The sequence below is a fragment of the Rhincodon typus genome, chromosome 27, assembly GCF_021869965.1.
Source record: "Rhincodon typus isolate 14 chromosome 27, sRhiTyp1.1, whole genome shotgun sequence".
Classification (NCBI taxonomy): domain Eukaryota; kingdom Metazoa; phylum Chordata; class Chondrichthyes; order Orectolobiformes; family Rhincodontidae; genus Rhincodon; species Rhincodon typus.
Window position 1 is genome coordinate 15,464,440 of NC_063358.1, and position 17,300 is coordinate 15,481,739.

Consider the following 17,300-nt stretch of genomic DNA (forward strand, 5'->3'; position numbering starts at 1 on the left):
TCAGCAGGAATCCCCACCAAAGAGACAACCAGGACCTGTCACCAAAATCTTCACCAAAATGACCTGATTGTAAAGCGTGTCCTGTCGGGGGTGATCTCCATTGGCACTACTTCACCCTGAGGGCAGTGAAAATCTGCAATATTTCCCACCATCAACAAAACGACATGCCCAACCCACACCAAAAAGAAGATTGAAGAGACTGAGTGTCCATTGAAAATTCCAGAACAGAGATTGACAGATTTCTATTTAGTATGTTCTGAAACCAAGGCAGATGGATAGAATGCAGATACAGATTAGCATTGATTTACTGAACTGACGAAAAGCTTAAACAGCTGGATCAGAGTCCGTGCCCAGAGAAAGGTCACCTCTCTCTGCTGGCCATTCGAATCTGAAGTGAAATGAGCCTGAATAACCTCTTCCTGTTTCTATGGCTCTGTAAACCAGTGAAAGCAGCATACACAGCTGCATGTAGTATTAAAACCAGAGTAAAGTCTACAAAGAGGTGATCCATTAACAGTGTTTCCATACTGATTGAGCTTCATTACTCAGAATAATTCCACAACCTGATTGTTTCTTTGTGTTGCTCTTTCTTAGGACTACACCATACCTGAAATATCTTTGTTCCCAGAGGCTGATGGTGAGGGGAAGAAGCTTACGTTTCACTGTGAATCCGAGGATATTCGGATATTTGGGTATCCCCCAAGAACAACCTCCATCATTGTCAGTTCTGGACTGTGAGTCTCTCAGCATACTGTGTTTTAAACGGTCTCATTGGAGGAGGATCAATGGCTCGGGTGGTTTAACTGTGAACCTAGTGTGGCACGGAATGTTCCTTCTTCCTTTTCTATCCCTGTTAATGTCCTTATGCCTTACAGTGTCCTGTATGAAAGTGGTGAGCAGGACTCCATCCCATGTGTGTGAATGCCATAATGTGACTTTATGTGGGTATTGTTAGCAAAGGAAAGAGCTCACACTTGTATAGCACCTTTTAAAACCTCTGGCTGCTAATGGATTTTGGGACATGCTATTAAACTTGCTATTTTACCTTTTAGTCACTGTTACAATGTAGAAAGTGCACAGTCAGTTTGTCCACAGCCAGCTCTTATAAACAGACATGCACAATAATGACCAGGTGATTTTGTTTTTTTTGTCATGCTCACTGAGGGATAAAATGTTCACCAGGACACTCAGGTAGCTGTAATTATCAAGGCCCCCTCCTACGGGTGTTTCATTCCTCCCCACCCCAGCCTCCTAACCAACATCCCCATGCCCCACTGTCTCCACCAACCTTGGGCTTCATTGCCCTAACCTGCCATAAGACAGTCCCCTCCATGCTTAAGTAGTCCCAGAATCTGGAATTTAAATCTAGGGACTGCCATTGGCCATTGCTGCCATTTGCACTGCTGGACAGACAGAGCTACTAGCCTTCACTTTAGCTCTGATGAAGAGTCATATAGACTCGACACATTCGCTTGCTTTCTCTCCATGGATGCTGCCTGACCCGCTGTGATCTCCAGCATTTTTTTTTCAGAGCTATCAGCCAATTTGTTTGTTCAGCAGCCTCTGCCTGAGTTAGGAGTGCAACGTTTGTCCCTAAGCAATAAATTGTCTTCTAAGTGTTAAATGACTGTGGGGCTACTGCGATCGGCAGCGATGTGAACTGCTGGACTGGCAGGAAATTTCTGACAGTACAGTTTAAGGAACAGTTTAATGAAGACAAGAAGTTGGTAAGGTTTATGAAGGAAAGTTTAGAGATTAGATCTCTGACAGCTGAAGATAAGACCATGAATGGTGGAGTTATGGAAATCAGGGATGTCCAAGAGGTCAGATTTGGAGGAACACTGAGATCTTAGAGGTTTGTAATTAGGGGCCAATTCTTTTTTTTGGACAGGTCTCCTTGAGATTTTCTCAAGAACTACTTTTTGATTTTCAGGAGCTCCTTTTTCATTCTCAGTAACTTATTTATAGGGCAATGCAGTCATGTTGTAAAAATATCTTCTGTATTTGTGTTGGAAGTGGTATATTTAGGCTCTGTCAGATCCAGAATTAGAAGAATTCATCAATTTCCACAGTAAATATCAACCCTCCATGAATGTTATCTACAACAGCATTTAAATTGGCACAATATAACATGCATAAGTTGGCAACAAACATTTTCTTCGAAATAACTGATACATTGTCAGGCCTCACAGTTGCAGCTGTTCAGCTATCTGGGAACCAATCACATTGTTGTTGGCAGGCCGAACATCTTTGTCATCAATAACTGGTCATCGTTCACAGACCAATCAGCTGTTTGTTGCCAGTTGAACCTCCCTTCATACATGGCGCCTGGCTCCAGCTCATCTGCAGTAACTTTGACCCCACTGCTTAAACAAAAAAGTGTAAATAACAATTACCATGAGTGCTGGGAGCTGGCTTTTATAAAGTGCGACAATCCCTTCCACAATGCTTAGTTTTTAAAACAGACCTTTTCTCATTTCAGCCCAAAATCAAAAATACAGAAAAATAAAAAGAAATGGTCTTTACAACATGCACCTACTCACAAAAAGCCATTCCTAAACATTCCTTCCGCAGACTGCTGAGATCACAGCTGATATGTTTCCATTACATATGCAAAACACTGGGAGATTTAACCAGGCAGTTACTATCCCTGCTTTTTGCAACCAGATCTCAATCTCAGGTTGAAATGTAATAATTCGCATGGTGTTCATTGTAAGGGCAAATTTTCCATGCGTAGTAGCTCCTGATCATACACAACCTCAAGATAAAGATTCCACATTTCATTTACAAAGAGTTCATTACCTCAGTAACTTCAGATTTTTCTTGCTGTCAGTGAGCTGTATATTCCTTTGTTGATCAGTTTAAGGCTGTTCCCTCTCTTTTTTCAGCAGCCGCCTCCCTGTTCTTTGCAGCTTCCTTCTTTCCCCCTCCTTACAGCCACTATCTTGGTCGGCCAACGCCTCTACTTCTACTTCCCTCTCCCCCTCCCCCTCCCTCTCTTCACCCTTCCTCCCTACCCCCTGTCTCCACCTCAACCTCACCCGCTTCCCCCCAAACCATGACCCAACCCTGTGCTTCAACGAAAAGTGACTTTGAGATTCTGTCCCTTTGATGTAAGAGGATAACTTTTCTATAATTGGTCATTGCTGTAACTTAAATTTCCTAGGTGTTTCGGGGACATTTATGAGCAAATTTGCCGAGTGCCCTGTGTACTTTTAGTGCTGATTGTAAGGGTGCAGAGTGCTCAGGAGCCCAGGAGAGGGCAGGGATTACAGAGAGGATTTTGATCACGTGGTTGAGAATTTTCAAATTGATTTTAGAGGCTCCATGCTAATTTCTCTCTATTTCTGTAGGTGGTTTGTTTACTCTGAGCCTTTCTTCGAAGGCCAGCAAAGTATTCTGGAAGTAGGTGGCTATCGAACACTGGAGGAATGGGGAGCAGAGAAACCACAAGTAGGATCCCTGATACCTCTACAAATGGTAAACATGCAAACCCAAGGCAAAGTAAAAATATCATTGAAGGGATGTGAAGAGGGGTGTCAATATTGGCTGACTTCTCCAGAATAATGAGGTCAGGGCATGTATGTGTTAGCACCCAGCCCTAGTGGAGGAACCACTTATCCCACATCTCCCATTTGCTCCCTTGACATTACCAACAGGGAGGAAGCAACAGTGCCAGAATTATAACCCATCAGGTATACTTGAACATATTTCCCTCAGAAAAAGGGGAAATTGAGAGGAAACATGATGGAATTCCTCAGAGTTGTGGCATGGTGTAGGGGGCAGGGGGAACTTGGATGTTCAGAAAATGATGGGTATAAAGATTAAGGTAAACTTGTCACAGTCTCCCCAGACCATCAAGCTGCTCCCTGATTAGATAGAGACAAGTGGTGGTGGTTTAACCTGAAGGTCACCATGTCTCAGGTGAGGGGAGAGGCTGAAAAGGAGAATCCTTCATGGTAACCTTAGCCAGTGCAGGAATTAAACCCATTCTGTTGGTGTCACTTTGCATCGCAAACCAATCATCCAGCCAACTGAGCTGACTGACCTCCTTCTTGTGGGGTAAGAGCAAAGCAAAGGCCATAGATACAAGATCTAACAGATCAGGTTTTCCAGGTGGAGTTGTCAAGAATTGAGTGTCTTCTGTGATTTCTTTTCAGGGTCCGCCCAGGGTGGAGAAGCCTAATGAACCAATGGTAAGCAAACATCAAATGGAATTGATGGATGCTTCGTTGTGAAATGGTTAGATCGATGCATCTTCTGCGAGTGAAGCTTTTGGAGAAAAATGTTGCATTTTCTGGATTAATCCACACAAATTCCCTGTAAAACTGACAATGTGGGCAAGAGGGTCGTTTACCCTTTCTTTCCTACCCCTCACCACCACCAACCTTCTTGCCTCCATACAGGAATTTATTTGCTATCACCATTTGGTGAATGGTGAATTTATTGGTGAATTTATTTACCAGCACCAGTTCACTATTTGGGGCCACACAGTGGCTCAGTGGTTAGCACTGCTGCTTCACAGGATTCGATTTCACTCTTGGATGACTGTCTGTGTGGAGTTTGCACATTCTCCCCGTGTATGCGTGGGTTTCGTCCCACAGTCCAAACATGTGCATGTTGGGTGGAATGACCATGCTAAATTGTGTATAATATCCAGGGATATGTAGGCTAAGTGGATTAGCCATGAGAAATGCAAGGTCACAGGGATAGGTTAGGGGGTGAGTCTGAATGGGATGGTCTGCAGAGGGTTCGACTGCACCTGATGGGCTGAATGGCCTGTTTCTATACCGTAGGCATTCTATGATCAGTATTTATTGCAGTAAAGCTGGTGTAGTGATTCATAGTCCTAACCACTGCAATATAGCAATTTAATATAACTGAAGGTCTTGCTACATCCTCTCAGAGGGTAGTAAAGACATAACCAATCTTTTCAGAGATGTTGTTACACACCTCTGGAGCATATAGGACAGCACGGTGGCACAGTGGTTAGCACTAGAGCCTCACAGCACCAGGGACCTGAGTTCGATTCCAGCCTCAGGCAACTGTCTGTGTGGAGTTTGTACATTCTCCCCGTGTCTGCGTGGGTTTGCTCCGGTTTCATCCCACAGTCCAAAGATGTGTAGGTTAGGTGGATTGGCCATGCTAAATTGCCCATAGTGTCCAGGGGTGTGTAGATTAGGTGGATTAAACATGGGAAATGCTGGGTTACAGGGTAGGGGAATGGGTCTGGGTGGGATGCTCTTTGGAGGGTCAGTGTGGACTTGTTGGGCCGAATGGCCTGTTTCTACATTGTAGGGATTCTATGCATATAACACTTGAACCCAGACCCTCCTGAATCAAGGTAGGGACACTACCAGTGCACGACAACAGCCCTCCACTATTTATTTCCCTAAAGAGACATTTAGGATTTAACTCAAAACTGGCTGCTTTGTGGCCACTTTTGCTGATGCCAAGTTTTCATTTCTAGATTTAGGTGAATTTAGCTTCTCAGACTTTGTTTGGACTTCACATCATCTTGGTTATTAGTCCAGACTCCTCAATTGTTCTTGCAATACCATAATTACATTAACTTACTCAGATACGCTCCACACTGAACTGATGCAGGGACTTTTTAGGAGCACACCTATACAGCCATGCACCCTTGCCAAACTCGATCCTGTCCTGCACATTGAATCCTGGTTCTTCACCACCCGATGTTTTAAAATCTGTTGTTTTGTTCTAGATCACCATTTTTGAGAAGATGTATTTTGCTGGGAGAAGCAGAGATGTTTACAATGACTCCTCAGACTTCCTGTCCAGATATCCCAACACTGGCGCCGCTCTCTCAAACGCTGGCTCCATAAAGGTCTATGGAGGAATGTGAGTAACTAGCACAGAAAGGGGTTAATGTGGCTTTGTGACACAGCTCTCCAGTGAAAGTCCAGACTTATCTCTTTGGGGAAGGAATAACGAGGGACAAGGATGGGATTTCTAGCCCATCTTCCCCCTGCACTGACCACCCTTTCCCCCTACACTGACTATCCTTTCCCCCTACGCTGACCACCCTTCCCACTGCACAGACCCCCTTTTGGGTCAGGAGCAATTTACAATGGGGCTTTTGTTTTCAATTCACTTGTGGGTCATGGGTGTCGCTGGCTGGACCAGCATTTATTGCCCTGCCCCTAGTTGCCCTTGAGAAGGTGATGGTAAGCTGCCTTCTTGAACTGCTGAAGTTCACCTGCTGTGGGTTGACCCACTGCAAAGACTGCAAACGTTTTGTTGAGACTTTGTAGCGATTGCTACAACTGAGTGGCTTGCTTGGCCATTTCAGCGGGCAGTTGAGGGTCAACCACATTGCTGTGGGTCTGGAGTCACATATGGACCAGACCAGGTAAGGATGGCAGATTTCCTTCCCTAAACGACATTAGTGAGCCAGATGGATTTTCCCAGCGATCGACAATTGTTTCATGGCCATCAGTAGATTTGTAATTCCAGATTTTATTTTATTGAATTCAAATTCCACCAACTCCTCTGTTGGGATTCGAACGTTAGCTGAGTTTAGGGATTAATAGCCTAGTGATAATACCACTAGGCCATCACCTCCCCAGTATCAGTATCTGTATGTATATACTACATGAATAACCCACTACCACATGGAGTGGTTGAAATGAATAGTATAGAAGCATTTAAAGGGAAGCTCGACTAACAGTCCAGGGAGAAGAGACAGAGAGTTACAATGATAGATTTAGATGAAGAAGAAGGTTTGAGGAAAGCATAAGTGCTGGCATGGACTGGTTGGACCAAATGGCCTCTTTCTGTGCCATATATCCATGTAATTATCTATTGTATTACAGGCAGTGTGATGGTTTTCCATAAACCTTCCCACTGTGGATGTAATGACATGGTGTTAGCTATGGCTGGTGGACTGCACTCTCAGCCTGAGTCTGAAGCTTGACATCTCCAGTGCCGTTCTGATCGAGCGCTGCCACTTTCTGTTTGGACACGAAAACTTAGATTCCATTGGACTGATGCAAAGGATCCTCTGTGCCATTTTGAAAAACAGAGGAGTTCTATCTGATGTCCTGGGGCAGTAATTATCCCTCTGCAACATCTAACCCTCACCCTAACTAAACCGTCACTTATTTCAGTTGCTCCTTGTGGGAGCTTGCTGTGCACAGATTGGCATCCACATTTCCGATATTAGAACAGCAACCATATTTTGATTACATTTCATTAGATCTAAAGTGCTTGGAGTTGCTCTGAGGTCACAGAAGTTGTCCCTATCACACACTCCCAGGATAGGAAGAGCGCGGCGTTACATACAGAGTAAAGCTCCCTCAATTATTTTACTCAACAATGTTGGGTGGTGGTTTATTCATGAATTCACTGCTCTTTATATGCTTTACTCTGACTTGCTGATTATTTTCATTCATGTATTCTTGCAGTTGGGTCGGCTACTCAAAGGAAGGTTTCAGGGGTCATCAGTATCTCTTTGAAGAAGGCGAGTTCATGGACTGGAGGACATGGGGTGGCTGTGATGAGGATTTGAAGTCACTGCGCCTCATCCGGGCAGTAAGTATTGGGAAACAAGACAGATATTTCTTGTAAAGTGAAGGCAATGGTGCAGAGTTAAACTTCCCCATCTCCCCCTTGAAGGTCGGTGAGCATTTCTACTGTGGAGACGAGCCACAATCCATAGTCAATGTGCATTCTTTCATCTTGATCAGATGGTGGCACTACCTCCCAGCGTAATGCTGCACTGCAGGTGGCAGATCCACCAGCAGCATTCAGCAGGGAATCTCACAGATTTCCGAAGCCACAGAATGTCGGGAGCTGTTAGGAACGTTCTAGAGGAGATGGATTAATTGGATAGCTCTTTCAAAGAGCCAACATAGGCATGATGGGTCACAGAGTCTCTTTTGGAGGAGTATTATTCAATGATTGTGAGGTGTGATGCAGTTGGTCTTGGTGATCTTGGGGTTGGACAAGGTGAAATGAGCCAAGTTTGTTGCTTGTGAAGACTGCACGGTTTAGTGAAGTGATTGGGGTACAGCTGCTGCTGCTTTGCATGTGCCATGGAGGGGCTGGGCACAGCATTTGCCCATAATGAGCACTGACACCCCATTGTGGTATCCACATGGCAAAGCAAATGACTAACACTCCAGGTACAGACAGCAGGCTGATGACTAGACCTCTGCTCCCAATCATGTCACCATCGTCAGTGGGAGCACGAGAGCAGAGGGGTGGAATGAATTTGCAAAAAACAAAAGGGATCGTTTCTTTGCTTAAGTAAGTGTCAGTTGTTGAACAGAAAGTGTCTGCAAGTGACCCTGTTTGATGCCTTCTTTTGTTTTTTCAAAAGGAATTTTTCAACCCTGCGATTGTTCTGAATGACAGAAATGACAACGAGGAAAGTGATTCAATTATGATTACTGAGCCCATCCCAGACCTGGAGCTGATTAATGTTGGGGACCAAGTACAATCCATGAACGTTATGAGTGGAGTGTAAGTGACAGAACTAGCATGGGCTGCAAGTGGGCAATATATAAGAGAGCTGTTATCATTATGTATGTTTTGGCAACCATTTCCTTTGCTTTACAAACACTACTGTTCCCTTTGATAAGTACAGGTGGAACTTTCCTGTCCTGTGAAGTGGTAGGAATGACAGATAATTGGGTGTCTTGGTGCTGGGAGTTACTCACCCTTTTGCTGTCATTTGGAAATTAAATTCTGAGCAGGAAGGCCCATTGGTGAACTGCCCAGTCTACCATCAAATAAGGTCCGTAAATGGTCAATTAAAGACTTACTTGAGGATCTCCTACCACCTCAGCTGCAATTGCTTGGGTTCCAAGCAGGAAAGGAAAGAGCCCAGAGGCATTGGCCACATTCTGCAGACACTAGCCTCTGATTGGCTGGCAGCTCTAGGAGGGTGGGACTTACTTTGGGGTTTGTAACTCCAGCAGAAATCTCACCAGCAGCCAATCACTGCAGATTATCGTAAAATCCGACAGGCTTTCTGACTAAAGTAGGCCATGGCTTTCTCTCCACAAAACTCTTCCACTTTCAGACTTATCCGAAAAACAGGAAAATTCTACCTACTTTGTAAAATCTAGCACCCCCTGGTGTTAAAGGCACACCTACCATGCTGTAGCCTTTTTTTTCATTCACGGGATGTGGGCTTCACCGGCTGGGTCTTCTCTCATTTTCCTGGAGAAGGTGTCTTCTTGAACCATTGCAATTCATTCGGTGTTTGTCCACAGTACAGTTGGGGATGGAATTCCAGAATTTTAACCCAGTGACACTGAAGGAAAGATCATTTATTTTCCCCAAGTCAGGATAGTGAGTGACTTGCAGGGAACATGCAGGTGCTCCCATGTATATGCAGCCCTTGTCTTTCTAGAAGTGGTCATGTGTTTATAAGGTGCTGTCTAAGTGCATCTGATACGGTCTGCTGCTACTGAGCATCAGAGGCAAAGTTAATGACGGGCAGCACATCCACAAACAATCAAGTGAGTTGCTTTATCCTGGATGGTGTTTTTTTTTCACTGCTATTGGAGTTGCCCTCATGAGGCAAGTGGAGAGTATTCCATGTGACTCTTGACTTGTGCCTTGCTGATGATGGACTGGTTTTAGAGGCTTGTTACTCGCCACAGGATTGCTTAACTCTGACCTGCTCTTGCTCCCACTGTATTAATATGGCTTGTCCAGGTCACTTACTGGACAATGGGAGCCCTCAGGATGTTGATTATGAGGGGCACAGGGATAGCAATACCATTGAATGTCCAGGGGCAATGATTACCTTCTTGCATGTTGCAAATGGTCATTTTTGACAAAGATTGTATCAGATTTGATCTCTGGTGATCTAAGTTCAGTTGAATGCTAAAACCTGTCTCTAATACCTCAGATGCACATGGGAGATGTGGAGTTTTGTCACTGCTGACTGCTCACTGAGGGATGACTTGTTTTTTTTTTCAATGGGTGTGGCACCAATGCGTTCAGGTGTTGCCTGCAAAAGGCTCCATAGTCAAATAGCTGCCTGAGCTCATGCTGAAGGGAGGCATCTTGGGTGAGGTATAAGGAGGGCCAAACCCCAGAAAGAACATCCTACAAAAAAAACAAATAAGCTTAATATAGAAGTGAATAATTTAAGACCTTGAACTGACAGTAGCTGGGCTCAATGCCTAGAGAAGAGGGGTAGAAAAAAAGCTTTTCATTTCCCAGGAGTTGATCTTTTAAACCTGCTTTCAAATCTGAATTGAGCTGCTTCCTTGCAGGTAAATATTCATCATTTCATCTTTCAGATGGGTGGCTTACGAGGGTGTCAATTATTCTGGAGCTCAGTACATTGTCGAGAAAGGAATTTACCGGAACCCTCAGGATTGGGGTGGCCAGAACTGTAAGATTAGCTCCCTGCACCCCATCTTACTGGTAAGCAGAACTTTTACTTCAATACTGTGCCTGTTACAATCTTAATAATTGTGCCTGCCCCTTCCATTAATACCTTGGAGAAGAAACTGCTCTCTTCTGAGCTGCTGCAGTACTCCAGACAAATGCACTCTCCAGCTTGTGTCTAAGTTCTTCATCAATGCGGCATTTGAAGTTCCATCACCGTCCCAGGGCACAGGGGTAGTTAGATTACTCTGCAGGGAGTGAGGAGCACCATACGAACACCTAGGTTGGGCATGTTGCCTTATCAGGAAAGGTTGGACAGGCTAGGCTCATATCCAGTACAGTCCAGAAGAGTAAGAGGCAACTTGATTGAAGCATACAAAATCCTGAGAATTCTTGACAGGCCAGATGTAGAGAGGGTGTTTCCTCTTATGGTAGAATCTAGAACTCGGGGTCACTTTAAAAAAAAAATCTCCGATTTGAATCAGATGAGAGAAGTTTTTTTTGAGCGTCATGCATCTTTGAAACTCTCTTCCTGAAAGGGCAATGAAAACAAAGTGTTTTCCTATTTTTAAGGTGGAGATGGATAGATTCTTGGTAAGTAATGGTTGTTGGGCGGACAAGAATGTACCAGTTCAGCCAGAAGGAAGGAGGGGCAACTGTGAAGATTGACAGGTCAGGTAACAAATGGTGGGAGGGGTGATGTGATGGTGGTCATGTGATGAAAGTTCCAGGAAGACATTCATCTGGAGGGCCACTGCGGTGCAGTGGTAGTGTCTGTAGCTCTGAGTCAGTAGGCTTGGATTTGAGTCTCACCTGTACCAGTGCTGTGTCATAACACATTTGGACAGGTTGGTTAAAAATGTCGACATTCCAATGGAGTTAGCAACTCTTTCCTGGCCCAACAAAGGAGAGAGAGAACGTGAGATGGAGGAATTAGTGAGGATTTCTGTTAGTGGTTGCCAGCTGATGATCCCTTAGAGGAGAGTCATGTAGATGGCAATTGGGAACGGAACTCAAACATCTTGGACATCTCTTTAAGTATTGAGAATACGGCCAATACTTACAGCCTAGATACAGGTGGATTGAGCCAGGGAAAGGAACTGGGTGTCTGGGAAAGCTCTGTTGCTGCAAAGACCTTTGGGACTGAAGAAAGGAGAAAGGAAAAACTGGGAGAATCCGATCTTGTAGAAGCACAGTAACATTCTTCTCAAAAATCCCTTCCAAACAAGCGACAGGCTACTTGTATATTTATTTGTCACTGAAACTTGTTTTATTGGGGGCTATGGGTATGGGAGACACTTTTCACTCGGAGCTGCTCTGACCTCTATTGAGAAAGAGTTTGGACAGCCTGGGCCTCCTGTAGTGCCACAACGATGCCACCCGAAGGTTGCAGGAACAGCAACTCATATTCTGCTTGGGAACCCTGCAGCCCAATGGTATCAATGTGGATTTCACAAGCTTCAAAATCTCTCCTCCCCCTACTGCATCCCAAAACCAGTCCAGCTCGTCCCCGCCTCCCTAACCTGTTCTTCCTCCCACCTATCCCCTCCTCCCACCTCAAGCCGCACCCCCATCTCCTACCAACTAACCTCATCCCGCCCCCTTGACCTGTCCATCCTCCCTGGACTGACCTATCCCCTCCCTAACTCCCCACCTACACTCACCTTTACTGGCTCCATCCCCTCCTCTTCGACCTGTTTGTTTCCTCTCCACCTATCCTCTCCTCTATCCATCTTCTATCCGCCTCCCACTCTCTCCCTATTTATTTCGGAACCCCCTTCCCCTCCCCCTTTTCTGATGAAGGGTCCAGGCCCAAAATATCAGCCTTTCTGCTCCTATGATGCTGCTTGGCCTGTTGTGTTCATCCAGCCCTGCACCTTGTTGTCTTGGACAGCAGCAAGATGTTCCAGACATTGCTCAAGGGGCAAGCAAGTCATCGTTAACATTATTTTAAAAAGGAACATATACTGTAATCCAACAGGACATAGAAAACTTTCCTTCTTGGTTTTAAAAATAGTGTTTCATTTCATTAAATAATGTGGTGGGACCATTTAGCTCCTCAAGCCAGTTACACCATTTTCAGTTCAATCATTGCTGATGGGTGATTCATCCCCAGTTTACTGCATTTCCCTCCATACTCCTGTGTAAATCCAAACTAATGATAAAGGGACTGCCATGATGTTTGCCATATCTGCCATAGAGGTGCTCAACTGAGGGTCTATGGGTCCCAAGGCATCCAGGAGAGAATTTCAAGGCATTCCCTTTCACTTGAGGGTGGAGGGGGGAGTGAAGGACCCTACTTGTTTGGTTCCCAGGACTACACAAGTTGAATCCAGGATGGCTCCTTCCCTGTGACAGTGACCCTCCTTTGAACTGTGTTGTCTTATTCTGCACTTCCCTGAGTCACTCAGTCACCAGTGCCCACGCATACCCTCCCTGGGTATTGTCAAGGTTGGGAGACAAGCAGCACATTGGCCATCGCTGATAGTGTCCTGTCTGCTAAGGCTGATGGAGAAAATGATTAAAAATAATATGCCAAAAATGCACTTCAATTTTTTTCTAAAAACTTGTTAGAAACTAAAATAATATTAAACATTTATAATTATAAGCAAGGAATAAGCCTGGGCCTAAATAGAAAATGGGGAGAAAGGACTGAGAGGTTTAAAATTTCCTGTGATGGAGAGTAATGTGGTCAAATCAGAATGAGTATTGTATTTTGGGATGGGGCTACATACTGGAAACAAGTGAGTACCTGGCAGATCTCTGTTAAACACTGACAACACTTGGGCTCCAATGAATTTGGCAACAATTGCTCAGACAGCTCCCTCTGTGGGCAATGCCAGAAAAATAAACTGCTTTACTCTGTCGCAAGTATGACTGAATCAATTCTTCACCGCGCTTTATCCAATAGGTATCCATCAGTCTGCTTGTGGATAGGGATGCTGCATTTTCAACTAATGAATTCAGCTTCAGATTAAGTAATAATGCAAATGTCTCTGCAAGTATATTTTTCATTGTATAACTGCACTTTACACAAAGAAAAGAATTATGTTTTGCAGCAGGGAGCTGCATGGAAAGTTGATGACATGGGAGGGGACGGAAGCAAACATGTTGAGAGAGACCCTGACTAAACATGTTTCATGATATATGTCCCTGAGAGCTGGGGGTGGGGTGGGAAATAGGTTGTGGCATAAACATTGGCTGACCAACAATATGTGACACCGCCTTGTGTTTTGTGTGTTCAGGTGGAGCCAAGCAATCCTCAGTTCAGATTGAAGGTAAGTATCATTCACTTCAGTTTATTTATTTTGTAAGCGAACTTGAGTTAGCTTTATCACTCGAGGCTGGGTGTGAAAGAACACAGAAGGTACTGTGAACCTTTTTAAAACACTGGCTGGACTCTAGCTGGAGTATTGTGTCCATTGCTGACCACCACTCTTTAGGAAGGGTGGCAAGGCTTGGAAGAGAGATTGACTTATCTGGTACCACTGATAAGGAACTTTAGTTCCACAGTGAGACTGGAGCTGTTTTCCTTCAAGCTGGGAAAGCCAAAGAGATTTCTGATAAAGGGATTACAAACCTTGAAGAGTTTTGATAAGATTAATGGGGTGAAATTATTTACATTGGCGGGCAGGTCAATACCGGAGGATACAGATAAGATGATTGACAAAAGAATCAAAAAGTTCTTTTTTCCTGGAATAAGCTGCCAGATAGGGCAAAGGGAGCAGACTTAATAGGGAAGGAAATTTCAAAGGGAAAAGATTTGCTTGGTTCTAGGGAATGATTTGAGGACTGGGAAAATTTGTGCAGGTCCGTCAGAAAGCTGACTACTCCAGGCACCAATTTAGAGCAGACAGCAAGAGGAACCTCTACGTGGAAAGTTCTGGAATTCATTTCTAGGTTAGTGGTTGAGGCAAAAACTAAGTCAACATTCAAAATTGGATTGAATAGATAGCCAATATTCATCTTCATACTAAAATCACTCAAAACTGCTTATCAGGCCAAGATCATATTATTGTTTGTGGGAACTTACTGGATATATGTCGATTGCTGATTTCTTACATTACAGCAATGGCTAAATATAAAAATATATTTTTTAACAGCAGAAAGTGCCACATAAGTGCATTTATTTACTTTTGTTTTAAACAAGCCCATGGAGGCACTAAAACCAAGAAGGATGGACAGATATGAGAAAGTGCCAAAATGAAGAAACCACATGCCCCAGACTAAATTTGTGACTGGCTACATATTTTTTCCTTCTCACTTCTTTTTTAGCTGTTTTTAAATTGCTGATGTTGAAATTTCCCTTCGCTCTGTTGCTACCTTGGTCCATGGGCAATTTAAATTTAAATTTAAATTCTTTCCATTCATCACAAAGATAAGGGCCTACCCAGAGGTCGAATACGGTGGACGCTGTCTGATGATCGAGGGGGAGAAGTTGAGGATCCCAAAAGATTTTAAGATGCAGTCTTGCAGGGTCCTAAATGGCAGGTAAATGCAGTTGATTGATGCTTTGCAATATGTCACAACAATGTGGTATGTGTAAATTGAGGAGTTAAACCTGGTGTCCTGACCAATAGTTTGTTTTAATCAGCGTCCCTAAAATGGATGGGTCTGGCCATTATCAATTTGATATTATAAAACAAAGAACTGTGGGTGCTAGAAATCTGAAACAAAAATAGAAATTGCTGGAGAAACACAGCAGGTCTGGCAGCATCTGTGGAGAGAAAGCAGAGTTAACATTTCAGATCCAGTGACTTTTCTTCAGAAATATCACTTTTTGATATTTGTGGGAGCTTGCTTTGTACAAATTACATTTCAGCGATGACCACACTTCAAAAAGAGTACTTAACTGAGTTTAATGCAGTTGGAGAAGTCCTGAGTTGTCAAAGACACTATATAAATGCAAGTCTTATCTGATTACATCCCCACAATCACCCTGCTACCCGCAATTGTTACCTGGGACCAGTTTCATAAATAAACAATATAATAGAGCCTGTGTTACACCCACACCTGCACACTTCAGCTCAAATTATTTGCCAATTAAGTCACAAAGTGCTAAACGATATGGCTACATTGAAGGCCGTAGAGGATCAGATACCTCTCAGTAAACAGAGCAACGGCATGGCTGTTTTAATCAATGAACACTAAATGTGCTGAAATATATAGTGGAAAAATTGAGAAGTAGGTTGAAAATTAAATTAAATTCCCTACAGCATTGAAGCAGACCAATCAGCCCATTGAGTCCACACCGCCCCTCCAAAGAACACCACACCCAGACCCACCCTATAATTCCCATGGCAATCCACTCAACCTACACATCCCTGGACACTATGGGCAATTTAGCAAGGCCAATCCATATAAACTGCACATCTTTGGAGTGTGGGTGGAAAGTGGAACACTACAGGAAACCCACACGGACAGTCGCCCGAGGGTGGGATCAAACCCTTGCGCTGTGAGGCAGCAGTGCTAACCACAGAGCCACAGTGCTGCCAGAAAATGGTTCAATTTAATGTCATATTAAATACAGAAGAGATCTGGAAAGGTAAAGAAAGATTGGATTGAAGAAGTTTGAGGAGAGAGACAGCAAAATGTTTTAAAAACAAAGGTTAAAAATTGATACACTTCTAAAAGTTCGCAAAGTGAATCACAATAAAAAAGGGATGAGGAATGCACACTTAATCTCATCAGCATTTTCAGTCACCCTTTTAATTATTATCCTTAAATATTTGTAACAAATTAAGTTGACACCAATCATACAGCAACTTCATCCTGTTCAATCACAGACAGTGAGATACTGTTTACACTGAAGCGGTATAACTATAACAGAAGCATTTGACTATTGATGAGAATAGTGGGGTTTATCTCTCTGATTGAGAATGGGCTATGTTGTGGTTTATGCTCAAGTGAGCCTCCTACCAACAGTCTTACCCGAACACTAATAATATGTCCTTCTGTCCCTTTTGGTCTCAGTCCTTTGCTGATGCTGCAGTTTTGTCAATGGAGACCCAGCAAGAACTCCCTGTCTGACTTTTCACCACTTCACCAGCGGTGTGCAGCCACTTGTGTCTCTGCTGCCCAGCTCCCCACACTGGCATTCCAAAGCACTGCACGTTCTGAGCACAAATCTTCCATTTTTTCAGAACATGGGCATACCATTCAGAGCCTCAACTGTTCCACATTTCAATAATATTTGGGTTGAATGTAGCTCAGCTCCATTTAGTCAATGTTGCTGCATATGCCATAACAACCTGATCTCACAGAAAAATGTGTCATATTTTATCTTAAAAACTCCATTTGGCCCCTCCATGAATCCTTGGGTGAGAGTTCTAGGTTTTCATGATTTTTTGCATAAAAAGGTTGTGAAAGGCTTGGCTCTAGTTTTAAGATTTTTTTTTCTCTTGTTTTGGAGAAATATGTATCCATTTATCATTTTTACATCACAACCAGAATAACCTTCTTTCTTCTAGACTCAAGAGAATATGAACTAAAAACTGAAAGAACTGCGAATGCTGTAAATCAGGTACAAAAACAAAGTTGCTGGAAAAGCTCAGCAGGTCTGGCAGCATCTGTGAAGGAAAAAACAAAGTTAACATTTCGGGTCTGGGTTACCCAGTTCTGAGGAAAGGTCACCAGACCCGAAACGTTAACTCTGTTTTTTCTTTCATAGATGCTGCCAGACCTGCTGAGCTTTTCCAGCAACTTTGTTTTTGGTCAAGGGACTATGTTTAATCTGTGCAATCAGATGCCATAAGACAACACTTCTGATCGAGATGTCCCATAGTGGAATAAAACAAAAGCTACAGATGCTGGAGAACATTCAGAAGAAATATCTCTGGACTTGAAACATTAACTCTATTTTCTCTCCACAGATGCTGCCAGACCTGCTGAGTGTCTCCAGCAATTTCTGTTTTTTGTTTATTATC

The 17,300-nt window shown here is 43.6% G+C and overlaps 1 protein-coding gene across 1 annotated transcript in view; it reads left to right on the forward strand.

The window, feature by feature from the left end:
* LOC109911724 (beta/gamma crystallin domain-containing protein 1-like) overlaps nt 1–17,300 on the forward strand; it is a 59,832-nt gene that overhangs the window by 31,980 nt on the left and 10,552 nt on the right. Inside the window, exons 7-15 of the mRNA XM_048613149.1 lie at nt 595–734; nt 3,354–3,480; nt 4,161–4,196; nt 5,726–5,862; nt 7,428–7,554; nt 8,345–8,487; nt 10,284–10,410; nt 13,620–13,652; nt 14,753–14,865. Of these exons, the coding sequence (XP_048469106.1) occupies nt 595–734; nt 3,354–3,480; nt 4,161–4,196; nt 5,726–5,862; nt 7,428–7,554; nt 8,345–8,487; nt 10,284–10,410; nt 13,620–13,652; nt 14,753–14,865 (983 nt within the window). The remainder of the gene's footprint in view (nt 1–594; nt 735–3,353; nt 3,481–4,160; nt 4,197–5,725; nt 5,863–7,427; nt 7,555–8,344; nt 8,488–10,283; nt 10,411–13,619; nt 13,653–14,752; nt 14,866–17,300) is intronic.